Genomic DNA, 19738 nt, shown 5'->3' on the forward strand with positions numbered 1-19738 from the left:
CATTGCACTTGAAGTTGAGTTCAGACAAGAAGATGGGACCGCTGTATCCCCAAGTAGCTCGGGTGAGGTGAGAGCACTCCATTCTGCTTTAAACTCAGTGCAGAAAGCCAAACCCAGAAGGGATGCGGGTTCCGTTCTCACCTCCCTCTGCTCTAAGCTGAGGATTCCACGTGATGCTGTTTACCTCCCGTGATATCCTTGTGTCCTGGGGAAGCACAGATTTCAGTGAGACTGGGACTCTGTTTTCCCCTCTCACTGAGATGCGGTCACAGCTGCCCAGCGACCTGGTTCCACCTTAGGGTCAGGCAGCTGCGGCCGATCTGTCTGGTTCCTCACCCTGGGGGTGCCCGCCGTTGGGAGGTGCTATGGTTCCAGGGTGGGCGCTGGTCCCTGCCCACGGAGCTCGCCTAGCACCTGTTCACAGGTGTGCCTGGGCCAGATGCGTGTCTGACAGGGACATCAGGTTTGGGGAGACTGAAAACCATTTTTGAAAATGAAGTTATGCTGATGTCATTTAATGTTACGTCATCATAACTGGCAGCAGAGAAGGTTGCACATCACTCATGGCAGATCCGTTACATGGGCCATGGGCCAAGCTGTGCACCAGGTGCTGGGAGGATACCGGTGGGCGAAACAGACCTGCAGGAAAATACATGGAAATGGGGACAAAATAGGCATTTCAAAAGCTACATTCAGCTTGAAACTGGATGTAAAATTTGATGGTATCCTCTAAAATTCTGGTGGAAAAAAGATCTCCCTTTGGGAGGCTGAGGCAGGTGGACCGCTTGAGCCCAGGAGTTCGAGACCAGCCTGGGCAACATAATGAGGCCCCATCTCATCTATCCAGGTGTGGCGGCACATGTCCGTGGTCCCAGCTACTCAGGGAGGCTGAGGTGGGAGGATCTTTTGAGCCTAGGCAGTCGAGGCTGCAGTGAGTCATGTCCGTGCCACCGCACTCCAGCCTAGGCAACAGAGTGAGACTGTGTCTCAAAAAACAAAACAAAACACAACACAACAACAATGAAAAAATCTAATGACTGGGATGAGATCTGATGAAATGGTAGGTTGAATTTAAAATGGTGCAAGTGGTGGTGCCTGCAGAATACCAGCTTGTTGCCAACCATGCTGTCATCCTAAGGCTCTCCTTCTGTGGTTAAAGTGGTTCAAGTGTAGAAAATGACTTTTAAAGTGTTACCTACCTGCCAGCCCAGACTTCTCAAGGCCCAGTGGTCCCATTGAGCTGAACCTGCTCCCATCAGTAGTGCCCTGCGGGACCTTTTGAAAATCTCCCCAGTAAAGACATTCTTGCTTTCATACAACCTGGCTGCTGGAGCACCTGGCTGAATTTTATCTTATTATTCACCTTTGAGTTCGTGGCAAATACTTAGCAGTATTTAATTTTTGCTTTCTGATTTAAGTGTAATACGAAAAAAAATCATGCAAATCAATTACCAGTATCTGGTGTTTGAAATTGTAAGATGCTGAAAAGAACTGTTAATTATACTCTGTATCTCCGGGGGGAATGTAAACTGACTTTAGGATTCGAAGAGACCTTGCTGATGAGAGAAGGAATCACTGCTCCTTTTAGAGGCAATGAAAGTTGGGCCTGGAGTCCTTTGCTTGAGATCACAAAGCCAGAGACTTCAGGAGAGCAGAAATGAGAAGGCTCAGTGCCCTCCTAGGGAACCTTTCGTAACTTGAATATTGTGATTCAGCCACCTGGAAGCTTCACTTGTGAACATGACTCTGCAAAAACATGTTAGAGGAAGCAAAGGAGAGGATGGACGTGAAATCCGTCCTGTGCGTGCTCACCTGACATGCAACAGGGAGGGTCATCTGCCAAGGCGTCACGGTCATTCCAGGAGAGCTGGGTGGTGACGCTCCCCAAGTTCCCACTCCTAGAGAGGTAGGCAGCGAGGGACACTGGCGTTGCAGGGCCCCTGGGACAGGCTCCACTCCTCCCTTCTTGCTCTGGAGGTGACACAGTCTAGTGACCTAGTGAGGAATGGGACCTGGGGCCAGCGTGCTTGGACAAGACGAAGCCTCATCAAAGTTGAACCTTAGGGTTCATCAAGCAGGGAGGGCTTCCACATACCCTTGTATCTGGGGCAGCCGTCAGAGGGCAGGGCTGGAGCTGGGGCCCTGTAGGGCACTCAGCGTCCGGAGGGCACAGAGGAGCACATGTGGGGCTCAGGACACAGGGTCGGGACGGTGTGGCGGCGAGGTCCCTCTGGCTGTGGTATATGTTAGGGGAAGGACGGACCGAGGCCGGGAGTGGGCACGGGCAGGCAGGAAACTTGTGCAGAAACCTAGCAAAGAAGTGTGGGTGATTTCAATGAATGTGAGAGGTAGGGAAGGGAGAGCAGAGGGAGATTAAAAACACTTGGGGGTGAGATAGGTGGGGCAGGGATGGTGAGGATCCCTGTTCGCTGAGCTCCTCTCTATCCCAAGCAGGGTTCTAAGAGCTTTTCATGCATTAACTCATTAAGGAAGGCTCTGTTTACCCTCATTTCACAGGTGAGGAAACTGAGGCATCGAGCAGTTGAGTTACTTGCCGGAGGTCACTCAGCCAGGGAGGGCTCGGCAGGGATTTGAACCTGGTGGGCTGGTGCCTGAGGCCACGCACGGAACAGGGTATGAAGGAGAAGATTCTTCTCCAAAGAAAGAGGAACAGATTTCCTTTTCAAATGTTATTTTTCTTTCTTTTTTTTTTTTTTTTGAGACACAGTCTTGCTCTGTCACCCAGGCTGGAGTGCAGTGGCGCAATCTCGGCTCCCTGCAACCTCCACCTCCCAGGTTCAAGCAATTCTCCTGTCTCAGCCTCCCGAGTAGCTGGGATTACAGGCCCCCACCACCACACCTGGCTAATTTTTGTATTTTTAGTAGAGACACGGTTTCACCGTGTTGGTCATGCTGGTCTTGAACTCCTGACCTCAGGTGATCCACCTGCCTCGGCCTCCCAAAGTGTTAGGATTACAGGTGTGAGCCACCGCGCCCAGCCTTAAATGTTATTTTTCTTAAAATGGTCAAATTCAATTCACATCACCAAGATACAGCAGGTTTCCAGCATCTCTTTTTAAAAAGTTTTTTTAAAGGGAAATAATACTACTATCACTGTTGCAGACTTTTCTGTCGTAAGCAGGCTTATTCAATGTTAAATATGACTTTTATTAAAGCAGGTTAAAAGAACCTTGGCAGAAATTTCAAATAAGACTGGGTCGGGTACTGTTCAGGGTGCTTTGTGTCAACTTATTACTCCTCGCCTGCTAGGACGTCATCCCCTTTGCATCTGGGGACACTGAGATGGGGCGAGGTGGGGCGAGACTACACAGCTGTATGTGGCAGAGCCAGGGTTCAGGCAGAGCTAGGCCAGTATCGGGGTCTGGGGGCGACCATCTGCAGCACCGTCACATACTTGGGGACGTCCACCTGTGTCAGATGTTTCCCAGCTTGTTTCATGATGACAACAGCTCTGCTAGAAAAGCATTTCTTTTTTGCCTACGAGGACTCTCGATTCAGGGACCCTGAGTCTTTGGGACCCTCGTGCAGCTGGGGCTCACCCTGTCTGGACCCAGCGTCCTGACTGGCCTGGATGTGTCCCCTGCTAATGGGCCTCAGCCTGACCATTTCCAGTGGGCCCTACCGTCTTGTTTCAGCGACTGGGGGGACAGCAAAATGAGAGTTTATCTGCTTTAACATCAAAAGGTTTTCTTCATTGTTGTGTTATTGAGTGAACTGAACAGCAGATTTATTTGCTTTAGCAAATGCGGCTGCCTGTGATGGTGGCGTAGGTGTTGAGTGTGAGCACACGAGCATGGCAGGAGCTCGCAGGAACGGGCCAGCGCCCCACTGCCCCAGTCAGCCCTCTGTGGCCTCAGAGGGTAGCTGCCCGTCTGGAGGGCCTCGGACACTTTCAGGCTGGGATGGGGACTCTGATTTTTTGCTTCTCAGGCACTGATGTGGTTCAGACCCAGGATTCTAGGAGGGAAGGTTCCCGTCGCAGGGGAGGGAATCAGACGTCGCTCTGGGCGGCAGAGGAGCTGGCAGGCAGCCTCTGGGCTCTGGCAGCATTGTCCTCTGGGTCCAGCGATTTGGGGTTTAGGCAGGGTTTCTGGACGGCATCTGCACAGAGGAGTGGAAGACAAGAGCTGGGAACCGATGCGTGCCTTCCCTCTTTAAAACAAGAGTTTCGAATCCCCATGAGGGTTCCCTAGCGTGGTTTCAGAGCCCAGGATCTGGAGGGGGGCATCTGTCGTTGGAGAAGGCAGAGGAGCCAGGGTGGAATCCTTCCCGCTGCCCAGCAGGAGCAGGGCTGGCCTAGCGGGCCGGGCTGGGCACTGCAGCAACCTTGTACCATCCCCTCCTGAGAGCATCAGGGGCCGGGACGTCCAAGGTAGCACCGGGCCCCTCATGCCCGCACCCCCTCCTCGTGGTCACCTCTGTTCCTGCAGGGTCCCGGTGGTCTCCCGCTAACCCTGCGTGGTCTCTAACGCCTCCTGTCAGCCGCTGCTCTGCTGTCTCCACCCGTGCGGAGGTCCCATCCAGTAGTTTCTGTCTAACCCGTGTGTAGTAGTGAAGCGTCCCTCCCTAATTGTGGCCTGTGACTCTGGAAACACCATTCTCATGATGTTCTATGTCTCCCTTTCAAGAACTGGGTTTCTCTTGAGGAGAATACAGGTTCTCGGCCCTGTAATTTACCAAGAGGTTGCAGATCAGGCACCTGTTAAGCATGAAAAATTTGTTTCAGTTTTGTGAACCCAACAAGAGAATGACAATTTTAATGTTCTCTGTTTCCCAGTGAGTGAGAATTCCTGAATTTACATAGAAAGCCCACATGAAAAGTCCACACTTCTTGGCCACGAGTGTCTGGCATTGCGAAGGAGGCTGTGCCTTCCAACTGGAAACGCACAGGGGTTCTTAAAGACAAACATTTAAATCTGAGTTCGGCTCTGTTAAAATTCAGCATTTGCTGGCAACATCCTAAATACTCAGTTGCCTCCAGGGCGACAGCCTAGGGTGTATTTTTCCACAAGCGAAGCCCACGTCTGTCTGCCCTCCTCACTCTCTGTTGTTCTCGTGTAACGAGATGTTTTGTGTGTGTGGCAGGTGGCAGGTTCAAGAAAGAGATTGTCGTTGATGGACAGAGCTATCTGCTGCTGATCAGAGATGAAGGGGGCCCCCCGGAGGCGCAGGTGAGTATACATGCATGCCCCAAGCCTGCTTTTTTCCCTTTGCTAAGGTTTGATTCAAGAAGTGCTTCTAGAAATCGGTGACTTGGTTTCCAAAAAAGTGGAAACCCCATAAAAAATGTTTCCTCTCACTGCATTTTTTTCTCATCTCTAAGAAGCTAATTTTTTATTTTTTTCCCAGACTAAATCCTACAGGGAAGTTGGGTTTATGTGGTGGCTTTTCACTTTCTGTGTTTTTTAAAAGGCGGGAAACGCACACTCTGCCCTGGTTGGGGAGCCCAGTTGAAATGACATCTGGAAATTTCTGTCGTTTGGTTTGTTTTTTGGCCTTTTCCTTTGAGTGGTTTGATCTCTAGAGCAGTGAGAGTTAGAGAGCTTGCTGGGTGCAATTGGGAGTCCCACCTTCTCTCTGTCTCTGGTAACTACAGGCATTGGCCCCTCTGTGCCGCCCTGGCCTTGGCCCAAGCAAGGCAGTCTCCACCGAAAGCCGGTATGAAGCATATTATGATTTCTTTGGAAGTTCCTGGAAAGATGGTCATTCTGGAAATAACAAAACATGAGTGTGGAAGATCTCTTTTTTTGGTTTATTTAACCTGCTTTGTTTTACTTACAGCATAATTTACCAGTTAAGCACTTTATTATTGTTGTTGTTATTATTATTGTTGTTGTTATTATTGTTATTTTTTTATTATTTATTTTTTTTGGAGACAGTCTCGCTCTGTTACCCAGGCTGGAGTGCAGTGACGTGATCTCGGCTCACTACAAGCTCCACCTCCCAGGTTCAGGCCATTCTCCTGCCTCAGCCTCCTGAGTAGCTGGGACTACGGGCGCCTGCTACCACGCCCGGCTAATTTTTTGTATTTTTAGTAGAGATGGAGTTTCACCACGTTAGCCAGGATGGTCTCGATCTCCTGACCTCGTGATCCACCCACCTCGGCCTCCCAAAGTGCTGGGATTACAGGCGTGAGCCACCGCGCCCGACCCATTTAAACACTTCAAAGGAGCCGAGAGCTGGTAACGGCTAGTGACCTCAAATGCAAACGGAATGTCAGACATTTTCTTGGCATTATTTCCTGGACTTAACCTTTTTGTGAACGTGCAGCATAGGATTGTAAGATGGAGAAAGTGAAAGATACTGAATACAGGACTTCTTAGGCCTCAGGTCTAGTACTCCACAGGTTGGAGGGCTGTGTGGTTATACAGAAGATGCCACAGATTTGCCATGTTGCATTGACTCTGAAACGCCGGTGACCGTTAAGATGTACCAGTATTCGAAAGAAGGATGCTGCCAATTAAACTATGAAACAGCCGCAATAATTAGGTGCATTCTGATTTCAAAGCTGTTAAAAGTGTGTAACATTTTGTTTCTTAGCATTAACGATACCATGAACTTGATCATAACAAGGAAAGACCTTGAAGACGTGTTAAAAGTGAAAACTTAGTTACAAAGCAGTTTGAGCCCGTGTTCAGTGACCGTCTGGTAGTTTATAGTATGGCAGGGCAAAGTTAGAGGTCTGATAGGATCCTATCAGTCAGATGCTGATAAAAGTCAGCTCTTTCTTAGTCCCACTGAATGTATAGGACCGTGTTTGTTCTGCTACAAAGGAACTCTTGGAGGCAAGGTCCCTCCTGTGGCTGGTGATAGGAGAAAGAAGTAGGTAACATTTAGAATCACCTGAGTTGATTTTCCGTTTTCCCCAGCACATAAATGTTTTGAGTGACTGGAAACAAGCTTTTTTCTCCACAACTGAAGAGCAAGTCTTAGCAGTATATGAAGCACAAAAGCTTAAATGTAGAGAAAAATCTACAGAAGAGGCTAGGTGCAGCGGCTCACACCTGTAATCCCAGCACTTTGGGAAGCTGAGGCAGGCGGATCACCTGAGGTCGGGAGTTCAAGACCAGCCTGGCCAACATGGTGAAACCCCATTTCTACTAAAAATACAAAAATTAGCCAGGCTTGGTGGCACGTGCCTGTAATCCAAGCTGTTTGGGAGGCTGAGGCAGCAGAATCCCTTAAACCCAGAAGGAGGCGGTTGCAGTGAGCTGAGATCTCACCACTGCACTCCAGCCTGGGCGACGGAGCGAGACTTTGTCTCAAAAAACAAACCCCAAAGCATAGTTTCAGTTTTCTGATGGTGAACATGTTAGACTGGGGGGTTATTTATTGGGTGCCCCCCACACAAGTTGCTGGGGAAGTCAGAATGCACCCTTAGGAGATGAGAGCCACAGTTCACGTTTCCTCTGGGTGGATGCTCAGATGGGCTTCAGCTCCCGGCTCGGGAACTGAGGTCTGGTTCCGGGTCAGCCAGTACTCTTCATGGGCGCAGGGGGAGTCTGCTCCTCCCGCTTTCTTAGAAGAGACAGGAAGAGCCTTTCTCAACGCAGAGAAGAGGAAAAGGAGATGCCTTCCGTCAGCCTTGGTCCTGGCACGCTCTGTGGGAGCTGCTATCACGATCTTCCCAGGTCTCTCCCGGCCATCTTTGTTTTCAAGTCCTCATTCTCATTTAATTTTGTATTTATCACTAGAACTTTGGGTTAAGTTTTACCATGTACATGTTTTACATATAACTGAATGCACTTTTCACTTACATGCAGAAGTCAGAGTTTGACCTATTAAAAACTTACACCAAATGTATTAGAGGTGATAACCTTGGCCATAAAAACCTATCTAGGAACTACAGCTTCTTTTAGGGAAAGCAGACGGGATGGATTTCGGTTTTGTTTTTCAAATTTGCACTTGGAAAGAGAAGGATCTTTGTTGCCAGATAGACCTGATGTCAGATTTGCTGAGCCGGTTGCAGTGAGTGTGGGAAGTCTCTGCCCTGCAGGGAGCCTCCACTCACTCAGCTCCAGTTTTCCAAAATGGCTGTTGGTACTAAATGAGGTACTAGTATATGCCTGACAGTGTGGGTATTTGTCAAAAGAGGATGTGATATAGGTTCAACTGGCAAGACAAGAATAAAATGAATACGGCAAAGCAAGAACAAAATGGCGAGAGTGAGGCTATTGGGAAGTTTTCTTCCCTAAGTTATGTTAATTTCCCTGCAAATAAGTAGTCATTTCTTTGCAGAGGTGCAGCAGGAGTTCAGCCAAGGATGAGCCTGGGTTGAATCTTTACCCTTCAACAGAGTAGGCCAGCCGCTGTGGTAGCGAGTGGGAAGGACTGAGGGGTGGGGAGGTTCTGAGCAGGCATGAGGGGTCCAGCAAGGCTTCCTTAAGAGGTCGAGAGTACAGTGGAAAGCCTTAGGGTTTGAGGGGCTCTGGCAGGAGGTGGGTCTGGCCTTCTGTCTGCGGGGCCGCCTTGGCAGGTCGGGGCAGCGGGCGGACAGGCCAGGAGCATGAGGACCGCGGGGAGACTGTGTGGTTTGTGTCCTCTGAAGACAGAGTGGCTTGGGTGGGAACAGGATGAAGGGCCCATTCCCAAGGGGAACACCAGGCACGGTGTGCTCAGGAGGAGGACGTGGATGCCATGACTGTGTAAAAGTGACAGTCAAAAGTCAAGCACCCAGTGTGTGACCACGGGGATTCTTGCAGCCCCCTGCTGCCTGCCGCCATGCAGACATCTCTGTTCTTAATCAAGCCTGCTCACTCAGCTCCTGCTCTGCTCCCCTTCTTCTCTCCCTAGTTTGCCATGTGGGTGGACGCTGTTATATTTGTCTTCAGCTTGGAGGATGAAATAAGTTTCCAGACCGTTTACCACTACTACAGTCGAATGGCCAACTATCGGAACACGAGCGAGATTCCTCTGGTTCTGGTGGGAACCCAGGGTGAGTGATGTTCGTGTGCAGATTGTTTTGAAAGGATTCTAACAGTTACATATTTTCAGTATGGAGGAGTTTAAAAAATGCTTTAAAGAAGGAAAAATTGCCTACTGAACGCTCACTTTTTTGGGAAAAATTATGGAACTGAAATGATCACATTTCCTGATTTGATTCTATGGTGAAACCACTCATTTAACAACCTGAAAACAACACACACACACATATCCCAGGTGCTTTATGAAAAATAAAATCTATTTTCCCTTGTTTTCTGGAAAAAAAATATATATGTGTGTGTGTATATGTTTTGTATATATATAGTCAAATACATATATATTTTTCTGCTATATTTTAATTCTCTGTTCTATAAAATGATTTATAAACAATCTATTAAAGCTTATCTTTCAGTGCACCTTGAAAATAGTGCTGATTTTGAACATAGAGCAGTTCTGTTTATTAAGTTCTGTTTGTCACCGTCTTATGATCTGTATCTTATTTGTAATCTGGCAGGCCCCTCAGACAGAGAATCCAGCTGGGCACATTTCTTGTTTTCTCTCAGGGTCACTTCGAACTTGGTCTCTTAGTGGAGTGGCCGTCACATGGCCTGAGACACAACGTCCTCGCTCTTGATCGCAGACCCATGGTTGTGCTGGGTCTGCCACTAGGGTCTAAGGTGTCACATGGGATGTTTGTGAAAGTCAGGTGGAGGTTAGCTTTAAAACCGCTTTGTCAGAAATGTGGGTAACATACAAATGATCCTATCAGGAAAAATTGTATATCCCTTCATTTTTGTTGTGGCTATTAATAGACTGTTTTGCGAATTCTTTTAGAATGAGCCTATCTGACATGCCCATCCGTGCTCTGATGTGAGACGCTTCTCTTTAGGACGTCAGCTGTACGTACTGCACTAGGTGTGGTCTAAGTAGGAGGTTGCCCAGGCAGATGATTGGCTGCTTGATCATGAACCTACAAAAGCCCAGATAAATAGTGTGGCATAAACTACAAACATTTTCCAGCCAGATGTGGTGGCTCACGCCTGTAATTCCAGCACTTTGGGAGGCCCAGGCAGGTGGGATCAGTTGAAGTCAGGAGTTGACCAGCCTGGCCAACATGGTGAAACCCTGTCTGTACTAAAAATAGAAAAATTAGCCAGGCATGGTGGCGCATGCCTGTAATACCAGCTACTCAGGAGGCTGAGGCAGGAGAATCACTTGAACCCAGGAAGCAGAGGTTGCAGTGAGCTGAGATCATGCCACTGCACTCCAGCCTGGGTGACAGAGTGAGATTCTGTCTCAAAAAAATAAAAAGCTGGGCATGTTGGCGGGTGTCTGTAATCCCAGCTACTTGGGAGGCTGAGGCAGGAGAATCTTTTGAATCTGGGGAGATGGAGGTTGCAGTGAGCCAAGATGGTGCCACTGCACTCCAGCCTGGTAGACAGAGGGAGACTCCATCTCAAGGGAAAAAAAAAACAAACTATAAGTATCTTTTCAGTGTGCTAGATGGGAGATGTTAGAGTTGGGCTTCCTGGAGAGCACCTCCACCAACTTTTTTTTTTTTTTTTTTTTTAAAGCATACGTGGTTGCTCTCCCTCCTGAAACCTTCAGAGCCAGAGCTGTGTTTAATCCTAACACAGAAGGGAGGAGGGATTCTTAGGCCTAATGCGCCCTCTAGTGTTCACCAGGAGACAAGGCCGCACCACCCAAAAGTCCTTGGTTCTTGTGAGAATGCAGAGTTGCCGTATTTGAGGTGGCATCTTGAAAATGCCTAATCGTGTTGTAAAGTGGATGCGCATCCACAGCAGATTCTGCTTAAAGCTGCCTTGAAGTCGAATAGAGAAATTCCGAATAAGCTCCCCTTCCTGCAGGCCCGACCGTGGCATTTTTGAGCAGGGTCCTTCGGGGCTGTGTGTGCAGACACCACTCACAGGCTGCTGGAGCTCAGGAGGTTTGACTTTAGGACTCAGAATGGGCTTTTGCTTAGACTCACTGTGAAAAGTGACAGTGAAGTTCCCAGCCTGGAAAGATCCCCTACGATCAGGTTCTGTTCTCTGAGTTCTGAGTACACATCCATGTTCCATCAGTGGGAAGGGAGTGTCTGAGATCCCGGGAGTTGGGACCACACACACCTGCGTGTGACTGGCTGCTGGCTGGGTGACCTTGACACCTGGGACTTTGGTGGGGTTCAACAGAAGACACTCAGTGCATCCGTGGGTATGTGATAGGCATCTTAACAGTGGCTGCTTTTGTTCCTCATATTTCAATCTGCGACCAGTGTTCCAGGGGTCCTGCCTGGGATCCTGAACCCCACCCCCCACTGTCCCTGCCCATGGAGGCAGCGTATCCCTCTGAGTCTCCTGCCTGAGCCAAGGGGCACATCAAGCCTCCTGCCAGGGTGGCTGCTTAGATTCTCGAGAAACCCTGATGAAGTTGAAGTCCTTGAGTAAAAGAAAGTACCCCCATTTATTCCATGAATTCCATGAACATCCCTTGATTGGATGTGGAAAGATGCCCAGGAAGGCCCCAGAGGAGTGTGTGCGTGTGCGAGGGTGGCCTCTGGGGTGGGGAGGTAAGCCGGCCCCACACCCTTCCGGGGTGAACAGGTAAGCTGGCCTCACGCCCTCCCGGGGTGAGCAGGTAAGTCGGCCCCATGCCCTCCCTGCAGGACTCCTCTTAGCCGGGCCACCCCCAGATGAACCAGAACGAAAAGTTGCAATCAGGGCTGTATTCCTCACCTGCAGGATTCTCTTGGTCCTTCCCTAGACTTCAAGGAGCACCCCAGAAAGCCCGATGGCAGGAAGCTGGCATGCACATGGGCTCTGAGGGTCCCTGCCGCGACGCTTGCTTCCTGCGTGCAGACTTGCTCTCCGTGAAGCCCGTGCTCGGCTGCTCTTTCAGGGGTTTGGCTTCCTGGGATGCCAGAGACAAAAGAGGGATCAGGTTGTCCAGGAAGGCACCTGGCATTTCTCTTCCTGCTGCTTTGGGGTAGGCAGCGTTAGAGGTCAGAGCATATGGGATGGGAAAGAACGGAAGAGGAATTAGGTTCATTGCCAAAGGATGCCTGGGCTGGGGTGAGGCCTCCGCCCGCTGGCGGGAGGGGCAGCTCTGCCAGCAGGAGCTCTTTCTGGGCAGTAGCCAAGGACTGCACGAATGTTCATAATTGGGCAAGATGGGAATGAATGAGGTAATCATTTAATGTTTGTTAAACAAGTTCTGTTTTAAAGACTTGCAAATTAAATTGATTTGAGGGAGAAGCGCGATCTGTAAAAAGCTACGGAGTTAAAAGTGGAATGAAAATGAGACAGGTATAGAACTGAAATGCGAGTGCAGAAGCCCGTTTTGGTGCAGTGGCAGAGATTCCCGTGGTGCACCTTTGAAGCTGAAATTTGACAGAAACCGAGCAAGCATGCCGCTGAGGACGGAGGGGCTGCGGGATTGCTGGGCTGCAGGTCAGGGTCTCATGGAAGCTGGGTGGATGCTACGTGGCCTGTGTTTTCAAAATTATCCTAGAGCATTGAAACATCATGGACTCCGAACTTCTTTTTACAATTAAAAAGAAATGTTTATACTTAAAAAAAAACTTTGTTTTCTTAAATGTTGTGAAATGCAAGTCAGATTTACTAATCAGCAAGATAAGAAGGCAGGACGAGGTGCCCTTTGACCGTATCCCTGGAACGGGGGTGCAGCCTATGGAGGCTGTAGCGGTGATTGTCAGAGAAGAAACCCTTAACTGCAGAGTTCACTTGCCTTCCAGTAACGGGGAAACGTCAGCCCAAACCTATTTCATAGGGCTAAGAAAATAACATGAGAAAAGAGAAAAGAAAAAACTGAATAAATTCCTCAGGACATCACTTTTTAAATATACTTCAAAAAATGAAGTTGTCAAATGCCCTTTCTCCACAAAAATAAAATGTCAAAGGTGGTCGCTCTGTTGTATAACTTTGCTGCTATTTCTTTGACTGGTGGAGAAATCCTGTTGGTGGATTTTTGTTTAAAGAGTTGTTTATTGTTTTCTTTGGCATAAGAGCCTTCAAGCCCTATGAAAAAGATTCAGGTTAGGAAACTGTCTCTGAAGGCTGGGCGCAGTGGCTCACGCCTGTAATCCCAGCACTTTGGGAGGCCCGGGCGGGTGGATCACTTGAGGCCAGGAGTTGAGACCAGCCTGGCCAACATGCTGAAACCCCGTGTCGACTAAAAATACAAAAAATTAGCTGGGCATGGTGGTGAGTACCTGTAATCCCAGCTACTTGGGAGCCTGAGGCAGGAGAATCATTTGAAACCAGGAGGCAGAGGTTGCAGTGAGCCAGCTCACGCCACTGTACTCCAGCCTGGGCGACACAGTGAGACTCCATCTCATTAAAAAAAAAAAAACAAAAAAAGGTGTGTGTGAAAAGTCCTCTCTCCTCCCTAAGCCCTGTGGCTGTTCACATTCCAGCTCCTCATTTCTCTGTTCCACGTGCCACTGTAACTCAATAGTAATGGAATGGATGGGGCAGGGCTGGGGGTGGGGAATCCTGGCAGCTGAGCTTAAAAAAAAAAAAGCTCAGTTTCTTTTTTAGGAAACTGGTGCCAACATCCCTGTGCAGCTGCTCAAACGCCCCCGTGTGCACACATGACTTAGACTGGGGGGATCCAGGTCACCTGTGACCCTGAGGGGGTCCATCAAAACCTCGGGACTCGCTGCTCCCCTCTCCACACACCTCCCTCCCACCCCTCTAGGCCTCACCCCTACATCTCCCTCATATACACCAGCTGTCCTGCCGTCCTCTGCCTCAGGCACTCTGCCCCAGGCAGTGCCTGCTGCACCCCACCTGCTGCAGGTGAGGGTTCCCTGACCTCTTGCTCTAAAACCCAGAGTCACCCAAGCCTCCTGACCGCCTTCCCGGCATCACTTACAGTGTGGCCATCTTACATTCAGAACCATTCATCACATTCATCTTTCTTTTCTGCTTGCCTCTCTGGCCAACTTGAATGTCTGTTTCATGAGAGTGCAGATTGTGTCTGTTTCAACAATTCACTGGGGTATCCCTGTGCATAGAACAGAAACAGACCCCAAATGGGGGCTCGGCGAGCATTTATTAAGTGGGTCATTGGACAAGTGACCACACCTAGAAGAAGAATGCCAGTGTAGGGAGTATGCTTAGCCACCTGCGTGGTGCACAGAAGGGGGCCTGCACATAGGGACTGTGTGTGTGGTTTTTCCTCCTTTCTAAAGTATGTATCCTCTAGACCCACATTTAAGTCTTTTTCCTTCTTTCTGAACATTTTAAAATTGCAGTTTCAGAAGCGCTCCTGTAAAACAAATTTCTGCGAATGAATAACTTTCTCTGGTGTTTGAGTCTCTTAGTTGGGAGGCAAACGATGCTCTACAATTCCAGATTCATAAACTAATTACATTTCTGCTGAGTAAGGTACTGGTTTTGCGTGTTGTGGGGAGTGTAGGAAGTATTTAGAGCTGTCATTGTCACCGTGCCGTTACTTTTTGGTCTTCTGTTCCAGATGCCATAAGTTCTACTAACCCGAGGGTCATCGATGACGCCAGGGCGAGGAAGCTCTCCAACGACCTGAAACGGTGCACGTACTACGAGACGTGTGCTACATACGGGCTGAACGTGGAGAGGGTCTTCCAGGACGGTAAATGCGCGTGGCTGGGAGTTTAATTTCCGTTCATGATAGACGGGAGGCACTTCAAGAAGCCAGTTCTGCCTGCACTTGTGCACGTGGGTGGCGGAAATACGTCGTTGATGGGTGGGCATTAGTATCGAGAGCAGTCCATTCCAGAGGCGCTTCTCAGGTATGTTTCATATAAACAGTGCTGTGTTCAGAAGAGACAACAAGGCATGGCTTGAGAACAGCCTGGTGTTGGGTCTGTGTGTCTCCTATGGGGCCTTTTTGTGTACAGGATAGAACATTTCTTGAGCTGTTATTCATCCATGTGCTCTGTAAAACTTGTTTGTGAGCATTTCTTTATTGTAATTGCCCATTCTTAATCCAGTCCCGTCCTTTAAAGCAGTTTAAATATTTGATATTAGGCTTTGAGAAGAGAACTGAAAGGAGGAGAGAGAGAGTCAAGTTTGGACCTCCCCCCACCAAAAACATAATAAAATGACACGATACCACTCACAGCAGAGGGTGAGGACCAGCCTTTTGGAATTGTTTTTAGGTTATTTTATTCATTATTGATCACCTACCTTCAGGAACAGCCACAAATCAGACAGAAAATTCTCCTAGAAGAGGGTGAGGTTCTGCAAGAGGGTCACATACTTGTGGATGATCATAGCGCCAGACGTCGTCTATGAGAGAGGAGCCTGTGCAGATGCGTGGGGTGGGCGGGAGAGGTGGCGTCACCGTGGGGATAGGAGGGTCTGGGGTAAATAAGGACTGATACTTCTAAAGCCAGTCTTTTCAAGTTGGAAGCTTGGGAGAGGCATGGTTCTGGCAGAGGGTCCCCTTGCTGGTGGGAGTGGTGGAAGTCACTTGTAGGGTCCTCTCCCCTTCTGGTTTAAATCCATGGGGGCAGAGCCACATGTCCCCCTGCTCTGGTGCCCAGGGGGTTGTCGGGGGCAGAGCAGGGCAGCCATACTCGGGCTCTCCAGAGAGTGCTGGAGCCGCTTCGAGGTGATGGAGGACTCGCCGCGCTCTGACCCTGAAGACCCACGGTGAAAGCAGTGGCTGCAGGACTGTTCCGGGGACTTCCTCCTAATGGGGCAATTTTCTATTACATGTTCAAATTAGTCTTCAGATGAAATTGTAGGGATTCTGTACATTCACTGTTCAACTCAGTTTCAAAGATGACATCAGTTCTCAAACTTCACATTTTCTTTCCTGGAGCAGTGAGGTTTCTTCCTAAGCCTGCCGTCTCTTCCCGCGCATCTCTGCCTCTCAGATACTTACCTGTCTTTCAGCACGCTGGTCCTAGTTACTGCTTCATGGCTTAGGTTTCTTCTCGCCTTTTCCAGTGCCAATGCTGAAGAAGCGCAGGGTCCCCTGAGGATCAGCACAAAGTCGCTGGGGTCCCACAGCCCCTTCTTCCCTCCACTAACGTTTATCTCGGGCACCTCCTGCTGCCTCTGTCGAGAGAATGTCCTGTGAGGAGTAAACCTCATTTCAGGCCGTGCTGGTGAACGTGAGTGCCATGTTAGTGAGACTTGGAAGAACTGTGCAGGGAGGCCCTTGGAGCTCTTCTGAGAGGTGCACCCTAATGGAGCAAGGTCACTGTCGGCCGCTGCGCTGCCGAGGCCCCTGTGAATGTTGAAGTAAAGCGTCGTAGATGAAGGGTCCCCGGGCCCGTGCATGAGGCCAGCTGCCTGTTTTCATAAATAGACTTTTCTTCTTTTTTTTTGGAGACAGAGTCTCGCTCTTTGCCCAGGCTGGAGTGCAATGGCGTGATGGCAGCTCACTGCAACCTCTGCCTCCCAGGTTCAGGCAAATCTTGTGCCTCAGCCTCCCCAGTAGCTGGAATTACAGGTACATGCTACCATACCTGGCTAATTTTTTGTATTTTAGTAGAGATGGGATTTTCACCATGTTGCCCAAGTTGGTCTCAAACTCCTGAGCCCAGGCAATCTGCCCACCTTGGCCTCCCAAAGTGCTAGGATTATAGGCATGAGCCACCGCGCCTGGCTGTAAATAGACTTTTGGTGACGCAGAGCCACGCTTTGTGTCGATGGGCTGCAGCGGGTTTGGGCCCCTCTCCAGCTGTGACAGCAGAGATGAGGGTCTTTGCGGCCTGAGAAGCCCAGAATATTCACTCTCTGGCCCCGTGCAGAGAGCTTGCCGGTCCCCGATGCAGGATATCAGGGACTCAGTTGTCTGGATAAGTTTAGTCTCCACAGTGACTCCTTTGCTTTTGTATTTATCACGGTTAACATACATGAGTTTTCCATAAATTGATGAGTGCTTCTTATAAAAATAATGTTGTCAGTTAATGAATACTGGGGGTTGTCAGGATGATGCTGCCTTCCTGCCAGACAGCCTTTGTACGTTCTGGCTGCTCTAACAAGACCCAGTGGCTTATACAACAGACTTTTACTTGTCCCACTTACGGAGGATGGGAGTCCAGGGCCAGGTGCTGGTGGGTGTGGTGTCTGCCGAGGGCCATCCTCCTAGTGGGATATGTGTTTGCATAGTGGAGAACAGAGGACACAAGCCCTCGCCTGTCCCTTCCCATAAAGGCACTTAACCCATCACAGGGTTCCACCCTTGTGATCAGTCACCTGGCAGAGGCCCCACCTCTTATTCCCCTGGGGGTCAGGATTTCAGTATAAGAATTTGGGTTGAGTTCCATACCACACCCAGCACGTTCAAGGCAGAGGACAGGCAGCCAGCCACCTCTGTGTTGGAAGCATTTCGTTTTCTTCAGGTTGAGGGGTGGCAAGGGGAGAATAAGGACTGATATTTCTAAATATTAGTTTAAAATATTCAGAAAAAGCGTTTCTGTTGCTGTGACAGCTCATGTTGCACCTCCCCAGGTGATGCTGTGATGAGTGTCCGTTTTCATGGGCACAGGAGATTTCCGTTCCAGTTTCGTATTATAGAAATAATACACTCTCATTATGTATTCGGATTTTGGCTGGGCGCAGTGGCTCCCGCCTGTAATCCCAACACTTTGGGAGGCTGAGGAGGGCAGATCACCTGAGGTCCATAGTTCGAGACCAGCCTGGCCAGCATGGCGAAACCCCATCTCTACTAAAATTGCAAAAAATTAGCCGGGCATGGTGGCAGGCACCTGTAATCCCAGCTACTCAGGAGGCCAAGGCAGGAGAATTGCTTGAACCTGGGAGGCGGAGGTTGCAGTCAGCTGAGATTGCACAATTGCAGTCCAACCTGGGTGACAGAGCGAGACTCTGTCTCAAAAAAAAAAAAAGTAGGATTTTATGGACTCTGAAAAGCAAATACCTGTGATGCTACAACTTCCATGACTATTGCGATTTTTTTTGTCCTTAAAATATTTTCATATGAAGATAACATTTTTAAAATAAAATCAGTTACTTTGCATATTTTATATCATAGTTATATGGTATATGGTTTCTTATTTGTATATGTATTTTCATGTAAATCACAAACACTCTCATTGTTAGTGATAAAAGTGGTTTCTGAGTAGGAGCTTTATTCAGTACTTAGCAATCCTTAATAACAAAGTAAAAATCCTCAAGGAAAGTTAAACATTGTAAGGTTTATATAAAGTTGAAGAAATCGAGGCTTAGAGAAATGACATAGCTTGACCCAAAGGGACACAGCCTGTACTGGATCCCCCATCTTGGGACCTGAGAGCCTCGACTTAACCACAGCACCGGGACATTTTGTCATTAAAATGGAAGCAAATCAGGTCCTGGGGCCTTAAGAACACACCAGCTCTGCCCACAGTTCTGGGGAGGGCCTCGCAGGGGATGCACCCAGCCAGCAGGGCCCCTGCCTGCTCTGCCCACAGGTCTGGGGAGGGCCTCGCAGGGGATGCACCCAGCCAGCAGGGCCCCTGCCCGCTCTGCCCACAGGTCTGGGGAGGGCCTCGCAGGGGATGCACCCAGCCAGCAGGGCCCCTGCCCGCTCTGCCCACAGGTCTGGGGAGGGCCTTGCAGGGGATGCACCCAGCCAGCAGGGCCCCTGCCCGCTCTGCCCACAGGTCTGGGGAGGGCCTTGCAGGGGATGCACCAGCCAGCAGGGACCCTGCCTGCTCGCTGACTCAGTTTATTCACATTTCTTGATAACTCTCTGGCTTCTTTTTTGCCCTAGGGCTTACTTTGTTTATTTACTTTTTATACCTGTATATGGTAGAAAGAAAACATAAAGAAAAAGCGTGTAATTTCTACATAATGTTTGGCTTGTAAATAAAAAAAAAAAAAAATCCAGCTGCTTCCATTGCCCTGCGGAGGCCATGTTCCTGATTGGCTCTGTACTGAGGTTCATTTAAAAGGCCAGGGACCTCATTCTTTCTTCTCCAACATTTGACTTCTTAGTGTCTTGTAACAAAAGGACATTGTAAAGATTAATGCAGAAACATTGCATTCACTTTTTGTTCACTTGTGTAGTCCTGTTTACTTTTCTTTCATGGAGTGCCAGATGGCTACTAGCAAGTGGCTGTAGGTGTTGGGAAGCAGCCTAGCAGGCTGGTTCATCCATCCAGTCACTCGTTCATCTGAGCACCAGCTTCCCACACACTGTGCGTCTGGTCAGGGGCTAGAGGCAGATTGGGAAGCGCAGGCAAGGTCCCTTCCTCCGTGAAGTTAAGGTCCACTAGGGAGGGTAAACATCAAACAGTCACCCAGAAACATGACCTTTGTGTCTTGCTCAGGGGTGGAAAAGAAGTGTGGCAGCCCAGGCTGCTTTCTGGGGGTGGAGCGTCCTCGCTCCTGCTCACAGGCGAGTTTGTGTGGCTTGCGGGGCTGGGTGAGCTGGTTCCACAAGATGGTTTCTGCTTGACCTGGGCAGCTGAGCCGGACGTGGGCCGTGGGTACCCAACTGTTTGGATTCTCAGCAGAGCCCTGGGGGAGGGAGGCACTGGGGGCTGGGGTGGGCTGGATGTGCGGACTTGGCAGCTGGGGGCTGCAGGTCCGTCTGCAGGGACTGCACAGGGCTCTCGTTCCTAGATTGCCTCACAGCCGGCGGCTCTGCGCCTGTCAGATTCTGCATGGCTCTGTTTGCCTCTTCCTGCAACTGGGAAATAACCTACATACAAGTTTTTCTATTTTTAAAGTTAAAATGGTGATTTCAGTGTTTGGCATTAAATTTTTCAAAAGTCCCTGTTCATTTATTCTCCTGGGGCCTGGATACATGAACATGAAGGATGACAGAAAAA

General features: G+C 49.3%; 1 protein-coding gene across 16 annotated transcripts in view; it reads left to right on the top strand.

Moving 5' to 3' along the window:
* The window catches only part of AGAP1 (ArfGAP with GTPase domain, ankyrin repeat and PH domain 1), a 640400-nt gene that overhangs the window by 243902 nt on the left and 376760 nt on the right, over positions 1-19738 (top strand). For 14 of the 16 annotated variants that reach the window (XM_034955413.4, XM_034955414.4, XM_034955417.4 and 11 more), the window contains 3 exons: positions 5107-5192; positions 8815-8956; positions 14443-14577. In XM_034955413.4, the coding sequence (XP_034811304.1) occupies positions 5107-5192; positions 8815-8956; positions 14443-14577 (363 nt within the window). The remainder of the gene's footprint in view (positions 1-5106; positions 5193-8814; positions 8957-14442; positions 14578-19738) is intronic. The other 2 variants (XM_034955410.3, XM_055109248.2) reach the window with 1 other exon arrangement.

Source organism: Pan paniscus, chromosome 13 (assembly GCF_029289425.2).
Source record: "Pan paniscus chromosome 13, NHGRI_mPanPan1-v2.0_pri, whole genome shotgun sequence".
NCBI lineage: Eukaryota > Metazoa > Chordata > Mammalia > Primates > Hominidae > Pan > Pan paniscus.